The following is a 23741-nucleotide window of genomic DNA, read 5'->3' as shown; positions in this document are numbered from 1 at the left end:
ACTCGAGACTGCTTTGACTGCCTAGACTGAGCAGTCAAAACAACTCTAGAATGCGGAGGTTGACGCACAGCGTCAAAACAAGTCAACTCCGATTGTTAGTGAACGTCTAGAACGTCAACAGGAGCATCAGCCAGTGGCCTAACGTCCAAATGCGGCTGAAAACCACACGAGACCGCATCGAGTGTGGTCCTAAACAACCTGACTGACGTGACTAGGCTACGCCAACGTCAACAGTAAGCACAAAGGAACGTTAGGTTGGCTGAAAGCCAGGATATCGATGAGATAAATGGCTAGACTCAACGGACTAATCGGCAGAATAGTCTTCCATAAGGGAGGCAAGCATATACTGCATGTTTTGCCATATAACCCCTTAAGGATCAACAGAAATGGTTGTGGTAATAGACGAGGGTAACGTCTGTGACCGCAACACTTTGCCTACAAAAAAAGACTTTCGGAGTCTGTGTTACGCTTTTGTTAGGCAGCGAGCAGTTATCCGATGACTGCATAGGGTCAGAGCTGTCCTAATGGCTGTAACCAGGACGCTGGACCTGTCCTGAAAGGACTGACTTTCGCTTAAGGGCTTCGAAACCTTGTGACAGGTTTCTTATGCGAAAAGCCTACGGATGGCGAGGAGAAACAACGTCTCTCTCGTCTTATGGTAGGGGAGACCTTGGTAAGAAACACCCGATACCATAGAGGGAAAAACGTCTGTTCGTTGGTCAAGGCCTCTCGAACCCATAAGTCGTTCGACATTACTTCTCCCCTGGGCTTGGGAGCTTGCAAGAGGTCCCGGACTAGGTGAACGACAGGCACGAACAGACGAACCCTCGGACGCAACACTGTAACACTTTGCGCCTCGGACGCAACACTGTAACACTTTGCGCATATCACTTTATCACTTCGATTTTCTGTTTTGCACTTATTTCTACCTGAAACACGCAATTTTACCCTTCATTAAAAGGTAGTAATTGCGAAATAAGTCGTATAATGCAAGTTCATAATACCAGCAAAAAACAGAAAACATATTTTAAGATAAAAAGAAAAATCAGTGGCTGGGAAAGAGACTAAACACTAGTTCATATAATTACGTTTTCAATCTCTCACCGCGCATAGCCTGGGGACGAGAATAAAAACCTAAAAACGTTTTATCCTTCCTCCCCGTACAGAGACTAGGGACGAGAGTAACACGAGAACAACGTTACCCGCTTGAACGGAACGTTTTCTATCCTCTCTCTCCCTCCGTCTCTATCTCTTTCTCTCTTGATTTCGCACCTAAGAGAAGAGCCCAATTATATATCGTCAAAAAAACATGTTATTTGACTAAAGGAAAAAACTGAAAGGTTTTTCAAATAAAAAGTTCCTTTAAATTAGAATTTAAAACATTTAAGCTAAGAAAGAATGAACAAAACGTTAGAATCGATTTACTCTTACTGCAAAGTGAAACCGTGATACACTCTCTCTCTATCGTAACGATAGAGCGCATGTTGAACGTCCTGAACGTCAACAACTGCGTAGCATAAAAAACTAAACGTTAGTTCATCTTTGAAAACAGTACGAAGACTATCAAAGAAATTCTTTCATAAAATATTACATTTAAAAAGTTTTAAATTCTTTAAAAGCTAATTACGATATAAAGGGCTCAACGTTGATTAACTTCGGTTCCAAGTTAGGACCGCCTACTATCAGGAAAGGTCGCATATAAACAAAACATTAAAATTTATTTTTATATGTTTATAATAAATGGAAAGTTAATCGAATAGGCCTAATAAAGGCGGAGAGATATAAAATATATAGATCTATAACGTGATAAGATAATTACTAAAAACCTAAACACACTTCCGTCTAAGGGAAGGGTCGGCCATTTAAAAGTGAAAGAAAGTCCATACTCTCTTTGTCACCATAATTAAATCTATCCAAAACGAGTTCAAGTTTTGAGATGAAGATAAAACACCTGCATAACGAAAGCTCAAAACTAGAATAGTGTACTTCACCAAATAGTTGTGAAAACAAATCCAGTTAGCAACAGCGAATTAGTAGGACTTGCCGGTAGCCCGACAGAGAGAAAATTGAGTTCTGTGTTTACATTGAGTACTGAGTACCTGCACGACAGATGGCGCTGTTGAAGTACACCCCCTACCTGCATAGCGATCGCTGGCGGATTTTTAACGTAGAGTTTTCTGTCGAGCAACAGAGTTGCAGCTTATATAATCACCGGCTAAGTTTAATATTGAAAAACTAAGGATGTTCCAATGCCCCTAAAGTCATGATGTCTAGGTCGACGAGCAGGAGGGTCGGGATTCAATGCACGGTCTATGACCCTGCAAATCCAAGCAGAGATGGTGTTCTCCATGACCCTCCTCTTGACCTTTCCCTCTAGGTTGGGTTTTGTAATTGCGGACTGCGCCTTCGCAGGGAAACCGTAATGAGATCGGAATTCTTAAGTACTTCCTCTGCAGGGAAACACATGCAGAATCAGCAACAGATCTCTGGGTTCTAGCAGATGTCAGCACCTCCAAAAGATTTGCTGCCAATGGTCCGCAAGCAATCCCAAGCAAAGGCAACGAGAGAGAGAGAGAGAGAGAGAGAGAGAGAGAGAGAGAGAGAGAGAGAGAGAGAGAGAGAGAGAGAGAGAGAGAAATTGCCCCTCTAAGGGAGGACAACACAGCTGCCTTCTCAAAACCCCTCCAAGAGGGTTAAGAGCAGTCTCCCTTTCCCGGATGGGTTCCCTAGAGGACAGAGCCTCAGAAGAAACCTCAAGGGAAATTGCTGGCATCATGCCCAAGAGAAAAAGAGCTAAAGAGCTGCTTCTTTGCAAATTTGATCAAGCACAAGAGGATACTTCCTATACTCCTCACAAAGGGAAGACTGCGACCAGTCATACACCCGGCAAAAATTACTAAGTACATGAGGGTCCACCTCCAGTATACTCATACACTCCACACCTGAGGCCTTCTTTGCTAGGGCAGAGCGGCACATCTGGTTTAGGGGTGAATATCACAACCATTCACAAACACTGGAAAAGAGAAATAAAGTGAGGGCTGAGCTGCCTGACAGGTGGGATGGCTTACCCTCCACCCAGCAAGCAGCAATGTTTACCTTGTTAAATGTTTAATGGCCGCTCAGCTTCACCAATTGTCATACTTCTATTAAAAGTTGACATTTTATATGTGTAGGAATAAATGAGATTTTATGATATACAGTACTAGCAACAGTGCAAGGGAAATTATTCACCTTCCTCATATAAGGAATCCTAAATGGGGGCTTCAGATCTCCCTAAAGCTAAAGTGACCTAGGTTACAGTTCCTTTGACCTGTATTATTATTATTATTATTACTTACTAAGCTACAACCCTAGTTGGAAAAGCAGTATGCTATAAGCCCAGGGGCTCCAACAGGGAAAATAGCTCAGTGCGGAAAGGAAAAAAGGAAAATAAAATATTCTAAGAAGAGTAACAACAATAAATATCTCCTATATAAACTATAAAAACTTTAACAAAACAAGAGGAAGAGAAATAAGATAGGAGAGTGTGCTCAAGTGTACCCTCAAGCAAGAGAACTCTAACCCAAGACAGTGAAAGGCCATGGTACAGAGGCTATGGCACTACCCAAGACTAGAGAACAGTGGTTTGATTTTGGAGTGTCCTTCTCCTAGAAGAGCTGCTTACCATAGCTAAAGAGTCTCTTCTACCCTTACCAAGAGGAAAGTGGCACTGAACAATTACAGTGCAGTAACCTCTTGGGTGATGAAGAATTGTTTGGTAATCTGTGTTGTCAGGTGTATGAGGATAGAGGAGAATATGTAAAGAATATGCCAGACTATTCAGTGTGTATGTAGGCAAAGGGAAAATGAACCGTAACCAGAGAGGAGGATCCGATGTAGTACTGTCTGGCCAGTCAAAAGACCCCATAACTCTCTAGCGGTAGTATCTCAACGGGTGGCTGGTGCCCTGGCCAACCTACTACCAATAACAGGATAGATCAGCAGACACACGTCAGGTAAGTTATAGGAAAAAAGAAGTTTAATCCCATCTTATTACAGTACATCAGAGATGTGGCCTAGCCTAATATGGGTCATACATATTAGTTTTAAACAGCATGGAATATTTATTTTTTTCTATCTAGTTACTATATCTTCTTGAGATGATTACTGTAATATGAAAAACTTACTCAATTCTATTGGAACAAGTGAGCAAGTCCTGAACGCGGACATGGTCCTCGTAGAGGACATACCTCCGCCAAGGTGACCTAGAGCGCCATATGTCCTAGAATCATGATATGGCCACTTATGTCATAGTGACACCAGTGACCCCTGTGACCTTGACCTTGGGGTGACCTTGACCAAAATTTAATCAGTTCTTCCATACACATTGGGGAACTACTTGGCCAAGTTTGAAGTGATTCCGTGTAGAAATGTGGCCTCTACGTTGTCCACAGACAGACAGACAAACAGAGAAACAAACAAACAAACAAACCGAACCGAAAACATAACCTCCGCCGCTTGGCGGAGGTAATTACATGATTACTATGAGATTCAGGGCATCTGTAACACAGTTTTTTTTTTTTGGACTTTGCTCCTTATCAAAGCATCGGATGTAGCTGAAAGTTGACATGTATATTTTACAACCACACACAAATTTTGTCAGCATTATCAATAACCTAAACCCGATAGTTTTAATTTTTATAGAGTAAAAATGATCTAGCTGACGCCATGGCCAGTGATAACGAGCCAAGAGTCGAAAACATTAATTACGTAAGCAATGTAAACACCTTTTGACAAAATTTTGCCCCGCCCATCCACCAGACACCCATTCACCTTGTTCCATCGGCTCTGAAACCCATAACAGTCAAGAATGGCTAACAGGATTTGGAATTGCCCCCGTGGTTGCAAAACTGCATTTGTCTTACGACTTGCAACTTTATACAGTCAAGAGAAAGCCCGTGGCCATATTTACTATAGCCTGAATAGGTAATTATTCAGTTTCTAGTTTAAATCCAATGTTTATGGTCTGATTTGTATTTAGCGTAACATGATTATAATACTTGTAATGTCATTCAGGCGTTTGAACATTTCCATTAACTATTCACTATGCCACCAAGAGAGAGAGAAAGAGAGAGATTGTATGTAAACAGTCTTTATATAACTATTTTTGTTAAAATAAGAATTTGGTGCTAAACTCTCCATCTGACCAACGGATCATCCGATATAATTTCTTTTCTTCTTCTTAGGCCGTACGACCGTGTTGGCTATGTTTTGGGCATGACTGCATTTTGTAAATAAATCATGAATAGTTTTAGGAGTTTTATTTGTACATCTAATGGGAGTTTATAGAAGTAAAGTGAACATAATTCATTTATCCTTTAAAATAATTACATGTAGCAAAACAAATAGTAGTAAAGATGATAATGCTATGAAGGAATAATACCATACTTTATCTTTAGCTTCATCGGCAATAACATACCCAGTTGCCATAATTTGTCAGCTTAATGAAATAACCTATCATCTAATGTTAAACTTAATTTCTGAGGAGGCCATCGCTTATTTCACAGTGAAAAAACATGACAAGGACTTTATGAATGGCAGAACGATACATAAATGTGGGTGGGGTATCTGTACTAGCGTAGTAATACTACTGTAGCAGTAGTGCCGCAACAGTTGTATACATGAATTAAAAGTTTAGGCCAACTGCTGGGATCCTTGAGGATCATTTAGCACTTCTTACAACTACTCGAGAAATGAGTTTTTATAGCCAGAATTTAAATTTTCTGATCCAACAATGCCCATGATAGCCTTCTGTGTTATCCTGAATTATAACGTGGCCAAAGTGGGTGGAGCCTCATGAAGTCATTAATCTGACGATAATTATTGGTGAAGGTTTTTTTTTTTTTTTAAACAGTAAATAGGTAGGTAGATAGACAATGAATAAAAATTGCTTGACATTGGATATAGCAGTTATCAAATCAAGCTTGTCTACTACATTTTTGAAAATTACCAACTATTCCCTACACCTTGTCAATCTGATTGTGACCTATAAAGTAGACTGTAATTTCTTAGGAAACTTATTTTGGGAGTTAGACTAATAATCGAAGTGTTTTTGTATTTATTAACATATTTTGTTGTTTGTTCATTATGACAATTATCAGTGGAGAGGTTTCAGAGTTCATAAAGGTGTACTGCTTTGCTTTTATTCAAACTTTTGTGTCATTGTTGGCAGAGGTATAGCCTTCGTTACGTATAGCCAATCATTGATCGAGAAAGAGAGAAGAAATGCCGTCATAAGTTACGTAACGAATGCGTTCGAAACCTTTTCTCTGAGTAAGTTGGCCCGTCTTCAAAAAACGTCACTTTTACATTATAAGTACCAAATTTATTCAACCTACGTAATGCAGAATATAGTCAAAATTTATGTGTAGATATAATGTGCATTCTGAATAAGCGTTATATTTATGAAATTCATAGATAAAAAATTATTGTGAAAAAAACCGTGTTACAGAGGCCCTGAATCTCATAGTAGATATTTACTGATGAATACTGTTAACACAACAGATTTTTTCCAAGCCCTAACAGTAACCCGAAGTATTGTTTATGTTATTTTTTGCAATGCATTGTGGATAAAAAAGGCTTATCATCTTCATTCTTTTTGTACTGACTTTTGGATCCGGTAAAAATACTAGAGCCTGACTGATTTCTTTACCTAAAGATCATCCAAATACTGTAACTGCGATTTTGGAATTCAGCCGACTTTTTTAAAAACCAGCTCAGTTGACCGCCAGGGTTGTAAGCCCCCACCTCATTGACTACGTAAGAAGGACCCAGTCCCTACGTTACGTTAGGTGGGTGAAAGTGAGGTTAGATTAAAGAGTCCCTTATTTTACTGTTTCTACTTTCCCCCTGCCAAGAGTTGATAGGTAAGTAGGGAGAACCAAGCCCCTGGGTAAGGTTAGGTGGGTAAGGTTAGGTGGGTGCGATTAGATTTGATGACTTCCCTTATTTCATTCGTTTTGCGTATTGCTCCACACAAGTACCCTAATTTCCCACTGTGGACCCCAATCTATGGTTATTCTTTAAAGAGCTCCTGTATTTCTACGACAGTTTATTTCAGAAAGAAATAAAGGTCAAATTTGTTAAAAAAAACAGTGTGTAAGGTACAAAAAACTACAGTACCGATAAAATGGTACATGTGTAGATCGTTGGGTCGCCAAACCAGCTCCTTGCATAAAGACTGAGAATCATTTCCTATCCATGTCTGTCATGCCCCACACTAGTAAGTGCATCTAAGAGTATGTTGGTCAAAGAACTATTACCATAATCATTCACTTACTAATTTTCATTCAGCCCTGGCTCACTTCACTCACAATTACACATCATTTCTTTTCTCCTCTGTTCTGGCAAGAAGTACATATTGCGCTACGCGCGTTAACCAAGTATTTTGGATCAGTGATCCGACTATCTACACACTACCCAATCCCCTTAGGAGCCTTTGTATATCAGTGGCCAGTTCCTCATGCATTGAGTACAAATGGACATCAACTAAATTATTCTTTCCCCCCTAACCTACAAGCCGTTTCCTTACCTATTTACCTACCGGGGGGAAGGGGGGATAACGGCCCCCCTGCGACCCCCTTATACTGTTGTATTCTAAGCTAGACACAATAATACATACAGGTGGCCGCTATCATACATACACCCCATCCGATTAATTTTACCTACGTTGGAGTTTCCTTAGCACAGGAGGGGCAAACGAATTCCTATGACACGATTGTTACCTATACTAGGACTGCTTGGCATGTGTTCGTAATTCTAAAAATAAATCTACATTTCATATGGAACACACTTTTGGAAAATCATCAATCTACCACTGCAGGATGCCTGAAAACTTTAAATCAATCAATCAATCAACCACTGCAGTGGCACTAACTGACTGGTAATGCAATTTCCCACTGGCAGACAATTTTTTTTTTTTTCAAAAATAATAAAAAAGTGGGCAAATCTTTCAACTATGAATTATTGCCTTTCCATTATGTAGTGCTTCACATATTATATTGTCATACCGAAGCTTAATAGGGAAACTACATTTACTAATATTGTTGGTTTTGCAATCTAGACTGCTATAGCTCGAGGTAGGCTTGGGCAGCCTGTGCCTCCCATTCCCGTCCTACTCTTTCAATTTTACTGTCCTATCAATTTAAACGCAACTAATTAAGCTTTGTAAAAATAACAAAATCATCAAACCATACGTATACATAACCATAATGTTAATTGTACATGATAGTGAAAGAAGTACAGTATTGACATGGGATGGTCTAAGCCGTTTAATTAATTCCAAGATGACAGCTATTTCTGATGCATGATGGCAATTATGATACGAACAGATTAAACATTTAATATGTTTAACTAAATACAGTAAAAATTACCTTGACTTTGATCAGCATTTTGAATTTCTTATAATTACACTTTGACGAAGTCCGGGGTGTTCGAGTGCTGGAGTCGTACCGTAACAGGGAAAATTCCGTAAAGTTGATGATCACGATGAGGGAAAAGTCATCCGTTGAAGTACAACCCTTGTGTACAGCAGGACCAAATGTCATTCTTCTGAATAATAATAATAATAATAATAATAATAATAATAATAATAATAATAATAATAATAATAATAATAATAATAATAATAATAATAATAATAATAATAATTTAGAAACTTCTTAAATTTCCGAGGAAAGTGCCCAGCTCTTTTGTAATTCACTAGGGATTAGATGTGAAGTTTTAATTCGAGTGTTTTATGATTTCATGATCTTTTTCTTGCTAGCAAACGCTTCCGTTAAATGGAAAAAGTTTGGAATAGAATGTGATTTGAAACTCTATGTAATATAAATAAGACTAATGTTGAATTTATTTTCTTCTTGAGCATAGAAAGTGGACTATGGAAAAAAAAAAGATTTCTTTGAGAAACATGCAATGAAACGAAAAAGTACCTTCAATTAAAATGTCACTCATTCGTGCAATGCTCATAATCCATGGACCAAATCCAGAAAAGGCTTTATTTTTAAAAAGTTGGTTGCAACACCCTTGGGACTTAATTTTGATGCTACCAAAGCATCCACAGGTCGATGTGAAAAACATTTTCACTTGTCATTTGCACAACCTGACAGGGAATCTGGACTACGACATTTTGTAAGCGAGGGATCAGCTAAAACGTATAATTTCGATATAGTCCTAAAACGTCATGCCTGAGCTTTAAAGGAGACACTAAGCATCAGTACAAGGCATGCAAGAGCACCTGCCTCCAGGTCAATTATCCTTTCTGCAATTACAACTGATGAGCTGCAGCAATGTTTTGTTAGAAACCAAAAATAAATTATAGAGGTACGAGTTGCAAAAGAAATGGAAAGCAAAACTGTTTCCTTATAAGGATTACAGTTAACGTAAATATTTGTGTCCGACTGTGGGGAATAGCCGTTCGGTCGTTAGCTTGACTCGAAGCTTTACCTATTTTTCTTAATAAATTAAAAGTAAATAACTTAATGCTACTTAGTATAGTAACTTAGTGTTAATGATAAGTAAAATGAATAATAAAATTAAACTTATGAATTAAATTACTTAAATTAGTAATTGCCTAATAGGCCTAAGTTCGCGCGTGCGTAATGTTTACCTGTCAAAGGTAAGAAGTAAATTACCTCCGAGGTTACCACAGCCACGGCGAACAATTCCAATAAAAAGTACTGAGTGGAAAGGCCGGCATTTTCATAGAATATTAACTGTAAACAAAACTAAACGTTCAATACCCAGAACTACGACAATTTTGGAAGACATCAACATCTACCTTGTGATAAGTGAACTATATTATTCTGTATCTTAGGACATGTCTAGGGAAAAGGGTAATGTAGGGCAATATCACAAAGTATTACTATGGATCTACTATTTGATGTAAGTTGTTTTGGGTTTTGAGTAATTGTTTTGTTTATTAAATATAAATAAGGTTGGAATTAAAATAAATTCCAATAGTTTGTAGAGCATGCTGCTGGTCCATCCAGTGGATGGTAAGATGACAGTCTTTCAAGACACAATCATGAACCTTCAGGCTGGGCATTAGTGCAGTCACTTTCAGACACTGTTTCCAAATATATGCTTGCTGGTTGGCTCTAGTGACTTGATACTTCAGATCATCTTTGGTTGGTGACAGGCAGCATGTTTGAGCATTCTTGGCACAGAACAATTTATACCGACCTCTGTCTATGTCTCCACCACTGCACCTAAAGAGTGAGCAGACGAAACGAGCAAATCCCTTCAACTGCTCTTCATCCTTGACAAATGAGTTGCCAGCCATCGTGGCATTGCACATCTCTTGGTCAAACTCATGCAGCTGGAATGCCTTCATCTTACTTTTGCAAATAAAGCACTTGCAATGTCACATCCGGTGTAGCCTATGCATGCATTCCTGGTGTGGAGTGTATTTTTATTTAAATGTTTGAGTGGGAACTTAGATAGTCCAGGAAAGTCTCCTTACGTCAGTTACTCATAGATCAACAAGGGAGTATAAAGAGCACTTACACTCAGGGCACAAACACCCTGCTAATAACTTTACTGACGTAGTTCACTAATCATCAGTCTTAAATGCAAAAAGGAAATTGTGCTGCCCAGAGGCCGGAGAACTCCACACATGAAAATAAAAGTAATTTAATGGCCTACTCTAGCTTTGTCAGGTCTATAGTCATCTACACTCTCAGGCTCTGTTTCGACTCCGTCCCAGGGACCCCAGTGAGATGCTGGACAGGAATATTACGTTAAGTAATTATTGAGACAAACAAAAAAATGGGAGCAGTAATGTAGAGTAAAGTAAAGTTTAAAGATGTGGATCTTTACCTTCGAAGCAGATATTTAATAATAAGTCGCTCGCTAACACACCTTTTATCAAGTTACTTACTCCTTTCAAAATATCGGGTATAATGTCCCGATATTGAATTATTATAATAGACAATCAAATAAATGAGGGAGTAAAAATACGACAAGGTTTAATTAACCTAATCTTGATTTATTTCACAAATTTATATTGAAGGAAATGGACATCTGAACAACACAAAAATGGTATCAAATCAAAATGTGATGTGATGTAATAAAAGGCAATTCAAAATAATAAAAATGGTGCTTAGACACGTGGTCTTCTGCAATAGTCAATAAATGAAATTGGGTTGGACACTTGGCCCATGTGACCCAGAGACTGTGCTAGTCTCGAAAGTTAAAATGGTATCCAAAAAATATACACACAATCCCACCGCACACACCCCGAAATATGTAATAGCCAGTTAACCTAATCAAGTTAAAATTAGCCTAAGCTAAGAAATGGGGGAAAACTAAGTGGCCACTTAATGGTACCTGCACTCCTTGGAATACTGTCCTTCGTCCTCAAATGGCTGTTGACCGGATCGTTGCAGAGTTTGCACTCTTGACTGGCTCACCCCAAGAATCCTCACTTTTGGCAGATATGGTTTACCAGGCTCTTGTTCTTCCTTCTCTCCAGCCGGCAGGACTCCTGTGAGAGGCGAGTTTGAGAAGGGCGGGGGGTGCGAGCCAGAGGTGTACGGATCCATTGACAGGCAGGTCAGTCGGTCACTAATGCGTCCAGATGAATGTGCTGATGATAGGGTCGTGCGGGTTCACCTGGCTTCACCTTTCAAAACAGGTGAGGGTCATGGTGCGCAGGGTAACCCGGTAGAGGTGCCATATCGGGACTTTAGGACAGGGCAATAAATTGTTGTAAGGAGTGCATAGGAGGTAGGATTTTGTACAAAATACTCAGAGAAATCTTGCTGCTCTAAGGGAATTTATATATACAATAATCTTACCTATTCTGGCTTGCTAAAAAATCAATAGTTAAAATGAGACATAAGCAAAGGGCTGGTGCGATGGGCATACATCTTAAAATTAACAAACCTTAAATGGTATTGGGAAATAAAAGCTGCTTTCAAGTCAGCAGTATTAAGATTACTGTATATTCAAATTAGTTTCATATTTATATCGACCCAAGTAGTTTAAGGAAAGAACTAACATACGCCGGGGTAAGGCCCTTGCTGTGCACATCTACGCTGTGACGTCACGAGCGTGGCGTACGCTACTGCCAACAAGTTCAGTTGATTTAGAATAGTTTTCCTGATGTTCCGGTAAAGAAAAGTTAAAGTAGGAGAGATGTTTAAGGGGTAGCTACGGTATTATTTGGATAGATCCAAAAATACAAAAGGAAGAAAAAGAGTGAAGAAAAATTCTTCACACCCTGGGTATAAAAGGGAGAGAGGGGTTATTTCCGGCAAATGTGATTCAACTACTTGTTAGTACATACGAGATAAACTTACTGGATGAACAAGTGAGTGAAATCGTTCTTCACATCAACGTCCGTTTAAAGTTAACAAAACGCTGCTAGCGTTAATTAAATACAATCAAGTTAAAGTTATGCATGAATGTGAATGTGTGAAAAATTAAACCCGCAGGCAATGCTTCACGGAAGCGTAAATATAGGTAAATGAACAGTGTTAACTTTAAACGTACGATGCGATGGTAATCAAATGATTAAAAGTAAACAATTCTTCCCACCGAAAGGGTAAGGATAAAGCAAACAAAACGTGAGCCAATAACAGTCGAGTTCAGCAACAAGTCCGGCCAATGTCAAATTCAAAATTATGAAGGTGAATCCCAGTCCCGGTTTGACACCCAACGTTTTACATGAAATGATTTTGTAAAGAAAATGACTGGCGTAATGAATATTTCATATTCGACAAGTGAGAAAGGGAGAAAAGCTACTTCCTTCTCGGTGTTAAAGGGTGAAAAATTATCTGACACTAGCTTGAATGACAAACCGAGACAAACTAGGTCCATGGGGACATCGCAATTCTGACGGCGAGAATCTTGGATGTCGTTTTGAAGGAAAACTTTAGCAAGGGGAACATTAAAAGTAAAAGTTATGTCCAGCACGAGCTGAAGGATGTCAGGGGGATTGTAGTACTAACGTGACAAATTGTCAAGGTAATAATTAAATTTACGCTTTGAAGTTAAAGCAAGGGATTGACCAGGAAAATGCTGCTGCACGACTTGGCAAAAATAATAAAAGTTTAATGTGACGTCATATATGACTGAATGAAAATAATAAATGGCGTTCATGGTACCATGATCCTCAAGCAAGGTGAATCATAAACAGGCTCTAAGCTCCGGTGCTAGATCTACATGTGTGACCGCTAAATCCGCCGTCAGTGTAAAAGGTCCCTTTCTGACTGCTAGTCTTAAGGTTGCGATCACGTGACTCGTTCTGAGAGCAGGTTTCAAATTTTGACGTGGATGTTTTAGCGTCAATGCGGGTTGGAGCGGATGTTACGGGCTTGGAGATAGGACAATCAGGCTAAATGAGCACTGATCCGGGGGATGATACGGTTTTAATGACTGAATTTGCCGGTACAGGCCTCTGCTGGCCTTCATGCACACGGTCAGGTTGGGTGGTATTTGCGCTACCACTAGGGGGGTCCATGGTGAGACTGTGAATGGTTTCTCCTCCGGGATGCACTGTCACCAGCGGTAAAAACAAAGGGATTGAGGGCGATAAAACGCTGACTTAAGGTTTGGAAATGAGGACGGAGCAGGTGAGACTGACATAAAATTACTAATCGCGTGCCGTGTTGGCAACATAGTATTGAAATGTGAAGATTTTACGGGTTGCAGAATTGATGCAAAATTGGGATCATTGTGCCTGACTGCCGAGACATTAGAAGTATCAAATAGGGGACCGCTAATGGAATTTACAAATGGACGCGCCACTAGGATGAGCCATTAAGCTATTAAAAGCAATTTAAATTTTATTTGAGCAGGCAGCAAGCACGGGATAATTTAATTTAACAATGGGATGGTCGTAGTGATGTCTCCAAAAATTCTTGTAATTACAAAGTTCATCTCTTACTTTACCAATTTCAGTTTTAAAATGAGCCACGGCTTCAGGACCCAAATTAGGAAAATCTATTGAAGCGAGAGCATGAAATGCTTAGTCTGTGTCCTCAAAAACAAAGTTGAATGTAAACTGTTCGTTAAGCCGAGCGTTAATCTCCTCGGGGTTGAGCGTTTCCGCCTTAGGCGGTGGAGGGATGTTTACATTAAAAGTGAAGTCCGCCATCTTGGACTGACCACGTTTAATGAACGGATTCATTAAAGCAAACAAAGGAAAATACTGAATTTTCAGAAGAATGTGAAAATGAAACTTTACAAATTTGCAAGCGTGATGAATTGATATTCATAATTACTCATGATGGGAGAAAATTGTTTAATTGGAAAAACAAATGTAAATCACGAAAATGCTTTAAAATTCAAAGTGACCGGGCCCAACAAAGCAGACAATGCCCAGGTCACGTGACTTAGTCTTTACTAAACTGAGTTATATACGCACGTGGCGATAAATGACTGAATTAAATTTCTTGAAAGTAAAACATGTTAGAAAGCACATGGGCTTATGAATGCAAAACATTAAGTTAAATTAAAATAATAGGTCAAGGCTGACATTGTTGTTGTGACAGTTTCACAATTACGGGTGCACTGAGGCGACCACTGAACTATTCAAAAGGTAGATAGGAGCATGAGGCAACGACTTAACTGTTAAAGTGCACTCTGGTCGAGGCTAAACAAATATAAAATTTCCCTCACTCGGAGGTAAAACAAAAACATCCTCGCTAAAGGACAAAAACTAAAGTCTCATCGCTAAAGGAAATTAAATGGAACTACATGCAGTATGTTACGTACGGTAGACAACAATTACGCACCCTTTAGTTTGGGTTGTAAACAAGAATTACACACCCTTTATTTTGGGTTGTAAACAAGATCCGCCATCTCGAAACAAACACATGGAATGAAACGGACTTGGTGAAATTAAGTTACTACGTTACTTGTAAGAAGACTTGAAATTATGTTGTGTCAATTCGCTCTGTAGGAAAAGGACACGCGCTAGGTATACGAAGAACGTTAGTTAGAAAAGTTAAGGTTAGTTAGGGAAGGTAAATGACACAAAGGAAGGTATATCAAGGTACAAAATGTTACAAATTAGATGTTGAATTAGCAAAATTAGTTGACAGAATGAGTACGCCGGTGCTCTCATTGAGCAGTTAACACGGGCGTCTGAACAACACAAAAACTTTAGTTCAGGCAGTTTAGAACTTTCTGGGTATAAGCGGAACCCACCACAACACGTGTGTGAACGGATCTGAGACAAAACGAAGTTCCTACGACAAATTGTAGAGAACATTCAAGCAACAAATTAACCTGGTTACGTAGTTCTTTCCTTAAGCACGTGGTCGATATAAAAATATCATAATGACTACAAATCTCTCTTCCCAATTAAAGTCTGGGCTTTACACATTCGACAAACTGGCTGGTGCGTGTGAGTATGATATAGTGACTTACTGTATGAGTAATCAAGCTGATTAATTACGTTAATGCTTCACAAGTCAAAGGTGAAAGAACCGGTTCGAAGGACCACTCGTGTGGAGAGTATTTTTATTTAAATGTTTGAGTGGGAACTTAGTTAGTCCAGGAAAGTCTCCTTACGTCAGTTACTCATAGATCAACAGGGGAGTATAAGGAGCACTTACACTCAGGGCACAAACACCCTGATAATAACTTTACTGACGTAGTTCACTAACCATCACTCTTAAATGCAAAAAGGAAATTGTACTGCCCAGAGGCCGGAGAACTCCACACGTGAAAATAAAAGTAATTTAATGGCCTACTCTAGCTTTGTCAGGTTTATAGTCATCTACACTCTCAGGCTCTGTTTCGACTCCGTCCTAGGGACCCCAGTGAGATGCTGGACAGGAATATTACGTTAAGTAATTATTGAGACAAACAAAAAAATGGGAGTAGTGTTGTAAAGTAAAGTTAAGTTTAAAGATATGAATCTTTACCTTCGAAGCAGATATTCAATAATAAGTCACTCGCTAACACACCTTTTATCAAGTTACTTACTCCTTTCAAAATATCGGGTATACTGTCCTGATATTAAATACTCATAATAGACAATCAAATAAATGAGGGAGTAACAATACGACAAGGTTTAATTAACCCAATCTTGATTTATTTCTCAAATTTATATTGAAGGAAATGGACATCTGAACAACACAAAAATGGTATCAGATCAAAGTGTGATGTGATGTAATAAAAGGCAATTCAAAATAATAAAAATGGTTGCTTAGACACGTGGTCTTCTGCAATAGTCAATAAATGAGATTGGGTTGGACACTTGGCCCATGTGACCCAGAGACTGTGCTAGTCTCGAAAGTTAAAATGGTATCCAAAAAAATATACACACAATCCCACAGCACACACCCCGAAATATGTAATAGCCAGTTAACCTAATCAAGTTAAAATTAGCCTAAGCTAAGAAATGGGGGAAAACTAAGTGGCCACTTAATGGTACCTGCACTCCTTGGAATACTGTCCTTCGTCCTCAAATGGCTGTTGACCGGATCGTTGCAGAGTTTGCACTCTTGACTGGCTCACCCCAAGAATCCTCACTTTTGGCAGATATGGTTTACCAGGCTCTTGTTCTTCCTTCTCTCCAGCCAGCAAGACTCCTGTGAGAGGCAAGTTTGGGAAGGGGGGAGGGTGAGCCAGAGGTGCACGGATCCACTGACAGGCAGGTCAGTCGGTGCTTCCGAACGAATGGGCTGATGATAGGGTTGTGCGGGCTCACCTGGCTTCACCTTTCAAAACAGGTGAGGGTCATGGTGCGCAGGGTAATCCAGTGGAGGTGCCATATCGGGACTTTAGGACAGGGCAATATATTGTTGTAAGGAGTGCATAGGAGGTAGGATTTTGTACAAAATACTCAGAGACATCTTGTTGCTCTAACGGAATTTATATATACAATAATCCTATCAATGCAATGTTGTGCAAAATTACCCTTAATATACGTAGCGCTTATGGCATTACAGTACAAATACATAACAGTCTCCTCCTAATTAACTTGACATCGTACAAAACTTTACAAATCCAATTTCTCAGGGGGCTTTCCTCTCATCCTATTGGGAAGTACTCTAACTTCATCCTGCACCAGTACATGAGTAGAATCTGAATCTACATCTGCTGTTTGAGCATCTAGGTTAATATTTGATTCATTTGATTTAGCTCCCGAAAATTTTCCATTTCTAACATTCACATGATCTACAAAATTTTTATTTAACGGCTGTAATTGATCAACGTGACGTTTTACAATATTTCCACCAATTTGAACAGCATACTGTAAATATATCTCTTTTACAATTTCTCCTGGTACCCACTTTTCTTGAGTATTGTATGATCTTACCATGACATTAGATAAAGGAGAAAAATATCTTACTTTTGGGAGACTGTCTAATTGCTTATACCCTTTATCTTCTAAATCACTTTGCAAACTTGGATACAAGAAATCTAACTTACACCTATACTACTCCCCATCAACAAGTTTGATGGTGTCACACCTGTTGTGCTGTGTGGTGTTGTTCTATAAGACAATAGAAACTTTGACATGAAAAAATATGATATTTGCATTTGCTTTTTTACACATCATGTTATGCTTAAATATTTGAACAAATCTTTCATCCTCTCCATTTGTGGAAGGATGATACGTTGCTGAGAATGTATGCTTAATTCCATTTACATTACAAAACTCTTTAAACTCTTGTGAGGTAAACTTTGGACTATTTTCACTTTCAATTCTTTCTGGAATACCATGTGTAGAAAAGAATTGCATTAATCCTTTTACAGTTGTGTAAGTTGTTGTTTTCACTGGAATTACTTCTGGCCACGTACTATAAGCATCTACAACTATAAAAATACAATAACCCAAGAAAGGACCTGCAAAATCTATGAGCACTCTTTGCCATGGATACCTGGGTAACTCCCATGGGTGCATCCTAGAAAATTGAGGATTGTTCTGTCGTGTAACACAATGCGTACAATTTCTTACAAATAATTCAATATCTCTATCTACACCTAGCCACTAGATAAAAGTCCTTGCAATAGATTTTGATCTGACAATACCTTGGTGATCAGCACGTATTTCAGAAAAAAACCTTATTCCTCAGTGAACTGGAAATAATTACTCATGATCCATTCATCATACAACCTTCTATTACGCACAATTCACTCTATATATCCTTATATAGCTTACAATTTGTCTCATTTCCATATAAGTCCCTACCTGTCATTAAACTCTCTAAAACCTTACTAAGTATTGGGTCTTTCTTGGTATTGTGTGCAATATTCTTTGCTGTAATGGATACATCATAATACTGAAACTAACAATATACTGTCATCATACTCTTCTGGTGCTTTGTCAACTGGAAATTTTGATAAAGTAGGTAGTAGGTTGACCAGGGCACCAACCACCCATTGAAATACTACCTCTTGAGAGTTATTGGGTCATTTGACTGGCCAGACAGTACTACATTGGATCCTTCTCTCTGGTTATAGTTCATTCTCCCTTTGCCTACACATACACTGAATAGTCTGGTCTATTCTTTATATATTCTAGCCTGTCCTCATACACCTGGCAACACTGAGATTACCAAACAATTCTTCTCTCAAGGGGTTAACTACTGCACTGTAATTGTTCAGTGGCTACTTTCCTCTTGGTAAGGATAGAGGAGACTCTTTGGCTATGGTAAGCAGCTCTTCTAGGCGAAGGACACTCCAAATTCAAACCATTGTTCTCTAGTCTTGGGTAGTGCCATAGCTTCTTTACTATGGTCTTCTACTGTTATGAGTTAGAGTTCTCTTGCTTGAGGGTACACTCCATGGGAAGCTATTGAAATGCTTGTCTAAGATATAACTTAGAAAATACAGTACATCCTGACATAGTTGCAAACATGTCTTTCGGATTTGGTAATGGATGTTGAGCTACCTGAAGCTGTGAATTCAACGTTATCTTGTAATCTCCTCATAGCCTAACCTCATCCTTTTCCTTCACAATAGGAATTAATGGTGTAGCCCAATCTGAGTATGTAACCTTTTCCCATGGACCTTCACTTTCTAACCTTTTGATTTCTGTTTCAACTGCACTTTTCAATGATGGCACTGGTCTTGGAGCAAAAGCTCTACGAGCACTATCTGATTTCAAAGCTAAAATTACTTATGCGTTCTTTACTATACCGACTTTGTCTTCCAATATGTCTTGAAACTCTGAAAGAATAGTATCCACAGACACTTCATTCTTGTGTTCATCTTACGTACCTATAACCTTCAAAATACTAGGCCAATCCGATTTCAAATACTGTAACCAATCCAAACCTAGTAAAGTTTGTCCTTTACCTTTAACTACAGTTAATGGCATTCCATCTAACTTCTGATCTTTATACTGTACTTCTACGTTCGAAGCACCTATTACCTGAATCTCAAAATCATTATAACCTTTCAAAACTCTATTTGTATCTTCTAATAACAAATTATGAATAATTTTATCTGTTTTCTCAGACATAATTGAAATATCAGCTGCTGTGTCAACTTGCATTATTTATTGGTTTACCCTTTATGACCACTTCTACCAATATATGTTTCTTGGCATCTGTGTTGACAGAATTTATGCAAAACGCAAAATCAGTTTCTGACTTATCCAAATTATCATGAACATTTTCCAAATTATTCTCTTTGCCTAGCGTATCAACTGCTGCATTTATTTTCTTTGGGGAATCTACAAACATTTGCAAAATGGCCCATCTTTCTACAATAGAGTCCTTTCAATACACGTCATCAAACTTCCGGTCCACCATCTTGGAGGGCAAACAAAGGCGTGTTCAGTGAATAGCTATGGTTGAACTGTTGAATATTTAGCCATCTCATCACATTCACATTCACACAATGCCCAGTTTTTGCGTTATTGCTGGCTGTGGGAATCGAGGACAAAGAGATGACAAGAGTTTCTACCACATACCGGCAGTTATTCAGAATCAGGACAAAGATACAGAGGAATTATCCAAGCGCAGACGTGACTTGTGGTTGACCAGAATATCACGGGCTGATCTACGTGAATCATCACTACCCTACGCACGTATTTGTTCTGATCATTTCATATCAGGTCAGTCTCGGCTAGGCCCTAAAAGTATCATTATTCCTGTGTAAACATGCTATATCCGATCGCATGGGTGACTTCACAAGTATCAAAGTCAGTTCAGTGTGTAGTGTGTGTGGGGCAGGGGGCATCTCAATTTTTAAACATCAAAGGGGCATCTCAGATTTTCAAAACAAAAATTAAAAGCGCCCATATTGACTATATTAACAAAGGCTACTTACCTAGGTCTCTATTTCGTCAAGGTGCTCATGCCTATATATAATTAAGTGTATATTCATATTTATTTCAATTTGTGTATTAAATTGTGCAGACATACAGGCCTATGTGATGAATAAACATTGATTATAAATAATAATATCTGAAAGCTGGTTTAACCCGAAGGGGTCTTCAGCTTATATATGAAACATTGAAAATATAATTAAACTTGCGCATTTAATTGCAAGGAGGCAAAACGATCATCCAAGAGCATTACAATAGTTTGTCCATCATATGCTTATATGTATATAAGAAATTATAGCATTTGTAACCAAACACAAACACAATGGTTAGGCATGAACTGATAAAGATTTGACATTATAATGCAAAACTTTTACATACATTTTGACAATCAAAAATTATAATACACAAGGTTAGGCTAAATGATCAATATTAGCTTTATAATTATAAACACTCTCTTCATTGGCCCAGTGTTTATCTAATTTTGGACTTAAAAGCATTAAAGGGAAAAACAACGAATTCTGGAAGCAGATTATTCAATGGAAATGTATGCCCACTCATGATCTGGGTTGGCCGACAGTACCAAGTAGTTCACCATATCAATGTATGAAATACTGGGAAAATCCTCAATATTTTGACTGAATGAATTCTGCATCTGGTATGGATCTAGGCCATCAATTAGATCGAGTTTCTGCTTGTAAAAACGCTTATCATCACCCGACAATTGTTTGACAAAGTCGCTCTCATTGTCCATATTCGCTGTAGCAGCTGCCATGTTTTCGCTTTGTATGTCCTCCAGCATGGCCGCCGGCGATTCCCAGTGACGTCATTGAAAGGACTCTATTCAGGCATGTCTGTCCCGTAGCAGGGCATTTCCTTGCTTCATATGCAAGATGATCAGTTTTACCACACCTAATGCATTTAGGTTTTCCTGTTTCTGCATATAGGTCTGATTCTGATATTTGTGAACATTAGAGTTCGGCAATTTCCTATAACGGGGCTTTGATATATTTTTTTCTCTGATTCTCATTGTTATTCAACTTTGGGCCTATCTTGATAATTTTAGAAATTTCCATTCTATTGCTTGTAGAATGATCTATTATATTACTTTGCCTATTTGATGTTTCTACTGCTACGCCTATAATAGATACCTTCTCTAGTGGTAAATCTTCATATTACAGTAATATTTTTCTTAGCTCTTCTGAAGTGCTATGGGCAATACCTTCATTGATGACACATTTTCTAACTCTAGAAATTCACATGAAGCAGCTAAATTCTTAAGTCTAGTCACCCATGCATCTAAGCTTTAATTTTCATTCTGATATGCCTGTGCTGTAAATTGATACCTTTCAAAAAAATGTATTGACCTGAGGTGCAAAATATGTGGTAATAGCTTTAATTGTAGCTTCACTTGAGTCATCGATAGGTTGCAGTGTCTTAAACACTTCTTGAACCTCTCTACCGACTGAGTGCAGTAATGACGCCTTCTTCTGTGAATCTTTCATATAACCTAATGCTTCTAAATATATCTTAAATTCCTCACACCACTGTTGCCATCGTGTTGCAACAATATTGGGTTCAGCAACAATGTTGAATTTCTCAGTTTGTTCGATATTCAGAGGCATTTTGAATTCTTACCTGGATTAGGTTAGGCAAATGAAATTTACAAAACTAACTTGTAACTTAATAAAAAAAGTTAATTCTTACTTAGTTCATATGTAGTTTATTGCACTTTTTGTGACTTCGTGCTATAAACTTTAGTAGTTCTACGCTTGTTTCATGTGAAACTAACCCTGACTTACGATAAATATTTACCACCTAATGTATGGAGGTAATAAATTTCAATCCTACCTTACTTGGTATTAAGATATATAAATTAGATATGTTTGATGTTAACTTTTTCTTGACAAAAAACTTAATCTTAGCCTGGTTGGCTATAGTTTCTTGCTGCATGGGGTTGCAATCTTCTAGTTGCCTCTTCTGCTGCTGCGTTCTCTGCAAGCGTTCCCTCTTGACTGTCACCAATTGATGTGTATACTACATCATATTTACTATGTCAGCTCACTCACCTATAATATACAAAATACTAGTTGAGGATAAATCCTTAATCCCATTCTAATGTCGTCAATTGATGTAATGTATATACTACATCATATTTACTATGTCAGCTCCCTTACCTGTAATGTACAAAACACTAGTTGAGGATAAATCCTTAATCCCATTCTAATGTCGCCAATTGATGTATATACTACATCATATTTACTATGTCAGCTCACTCACCTGTAATGTACAAAAAACTAATTGAGGATAAATCCTTAATCCCATTCTAATGTTCCCAATTGATATAAATATATATATATATATATATATATATATATATATATATATATATATATATATATACACATATATACTGTATATATATCGATATATATATATATATATATATATATATATATATATATATATATATACACATATATACTGTATATATATCGATATATATATATATATATATATATATATATATATATATATATATATATATATATATATATATATATATATATATTGTAAGGACAGTGAGACAAGCGTCACCAAGATCAACTGATACTTTATTCGAATGTGCACGGGAGTATATTACAAGGTGCGGACGGAAAGGTAGGATGGCGCTGGTGCCAAATCAGATTGAAGTGCCCGCCGAAATATATGTGTTTTCTTACACTTACAAATATACGAATTATGAGTTAACAGAAACATGTAATGAAATGATACATATGTCAAAATGTAGCTCTGGTAGAGCGGAATATATATACATGGGAAACCACAGTGTGGCGAAAAGAGAATTCAAATAAATAAGTAGTTTGTCGATCTTCTGGACGACGAAGGGATCGGTGTCCTTACAAGTACTCCCCCCCCCCAAGACATCGGGCGGCGTAGAGGGCTGATGATCAATCTTCGTATCTTTTCGGGCGTCGGAGGGTTCCTCTTGTTTTTGAACGGAGGGGCGCGCTGGTGGTCGGTGTAAGGATCTCTTCCTCTTGTCGTCGTTTGATGATTTTTCTTTCGTTGGGCGGCTTGTTTTGAGGTGGAACTCTGGATCTGCCAGGTCCGGCGGAGGCGGTGTCGCTTCCTTCGAGAAACGCTGGTTTCACGCGGTCTATTGAGACCCAGTCCTCTTGGCCATGGACGTCGAGAAGGAAAGCTTTCATTTTCTTTTTAATTACCCGGTAGGGGCCTCGATAAGGTCTGGTCAGTGGTTGTCGATGAGCGTCGACACGGACGAAAACGTACCCGCAGTCATCCAGGCTTTTTGGCTTGAAGTGCTTGGTTCTGTCCTGGTAAGTTTTGAGACATGGCCTGAACTTCCTGGCGATGTCCCGTAGGTGATCCAGCTGCGTGTCGTCGGTTGATGAGGGAAAGAATTCGCCAGGAACTGCGAGCGCTTCTCCGTAAACCTTTTCGG

At 38.5% G+C, this 23741-nt stretch overlaps 1 protein-coding gene across 1 annotated transcript in view; it reads right to left on the bottom strand.

The window, feature by feature from the left end:
• Nedd8 (Nedd8 ubiquitin like modifier) overlaps positions 1 to 8589 on the bottom strand; it is a 184789-nt gene extending 176200 nt beyond the window's left edge. The window contains exon 1 of the mRNA XM_068375206.1: positions 8412 to 8589. Within this exon, the coding sequence (XP_068231307.1) occupies positions 8412 to 8585 (174 nt within the window). The 5' untranslated portion in view covers positions 8586 to 8589. The remainder of the gene's footprint in view (positions 1 to 8411) is intronic.
• Positions 8590 to 23741: the final 15152 nt, after the last annotated feature.

Source organism: Palaemon carinicauda, chromosome 6, assembly GCF_036898095.1.
Source record: "Palaemon carinicauda isolate YSFRI2023 chromosome 6, ASM3689809v2, whole genome shotgun sequence".
Taxonomy (NCBI): Eukaryota; Metazoa; Arthropoda; class Malacostraca; order Decapoda; family Palaemonidae; genus Palaemon; species Palaemon carinicauda.
The sequence above is the reverse complement of the archived record's forward strand: the minus strand, read 5'-3'. Positions and strand labels throughout refer to the sequence as shown.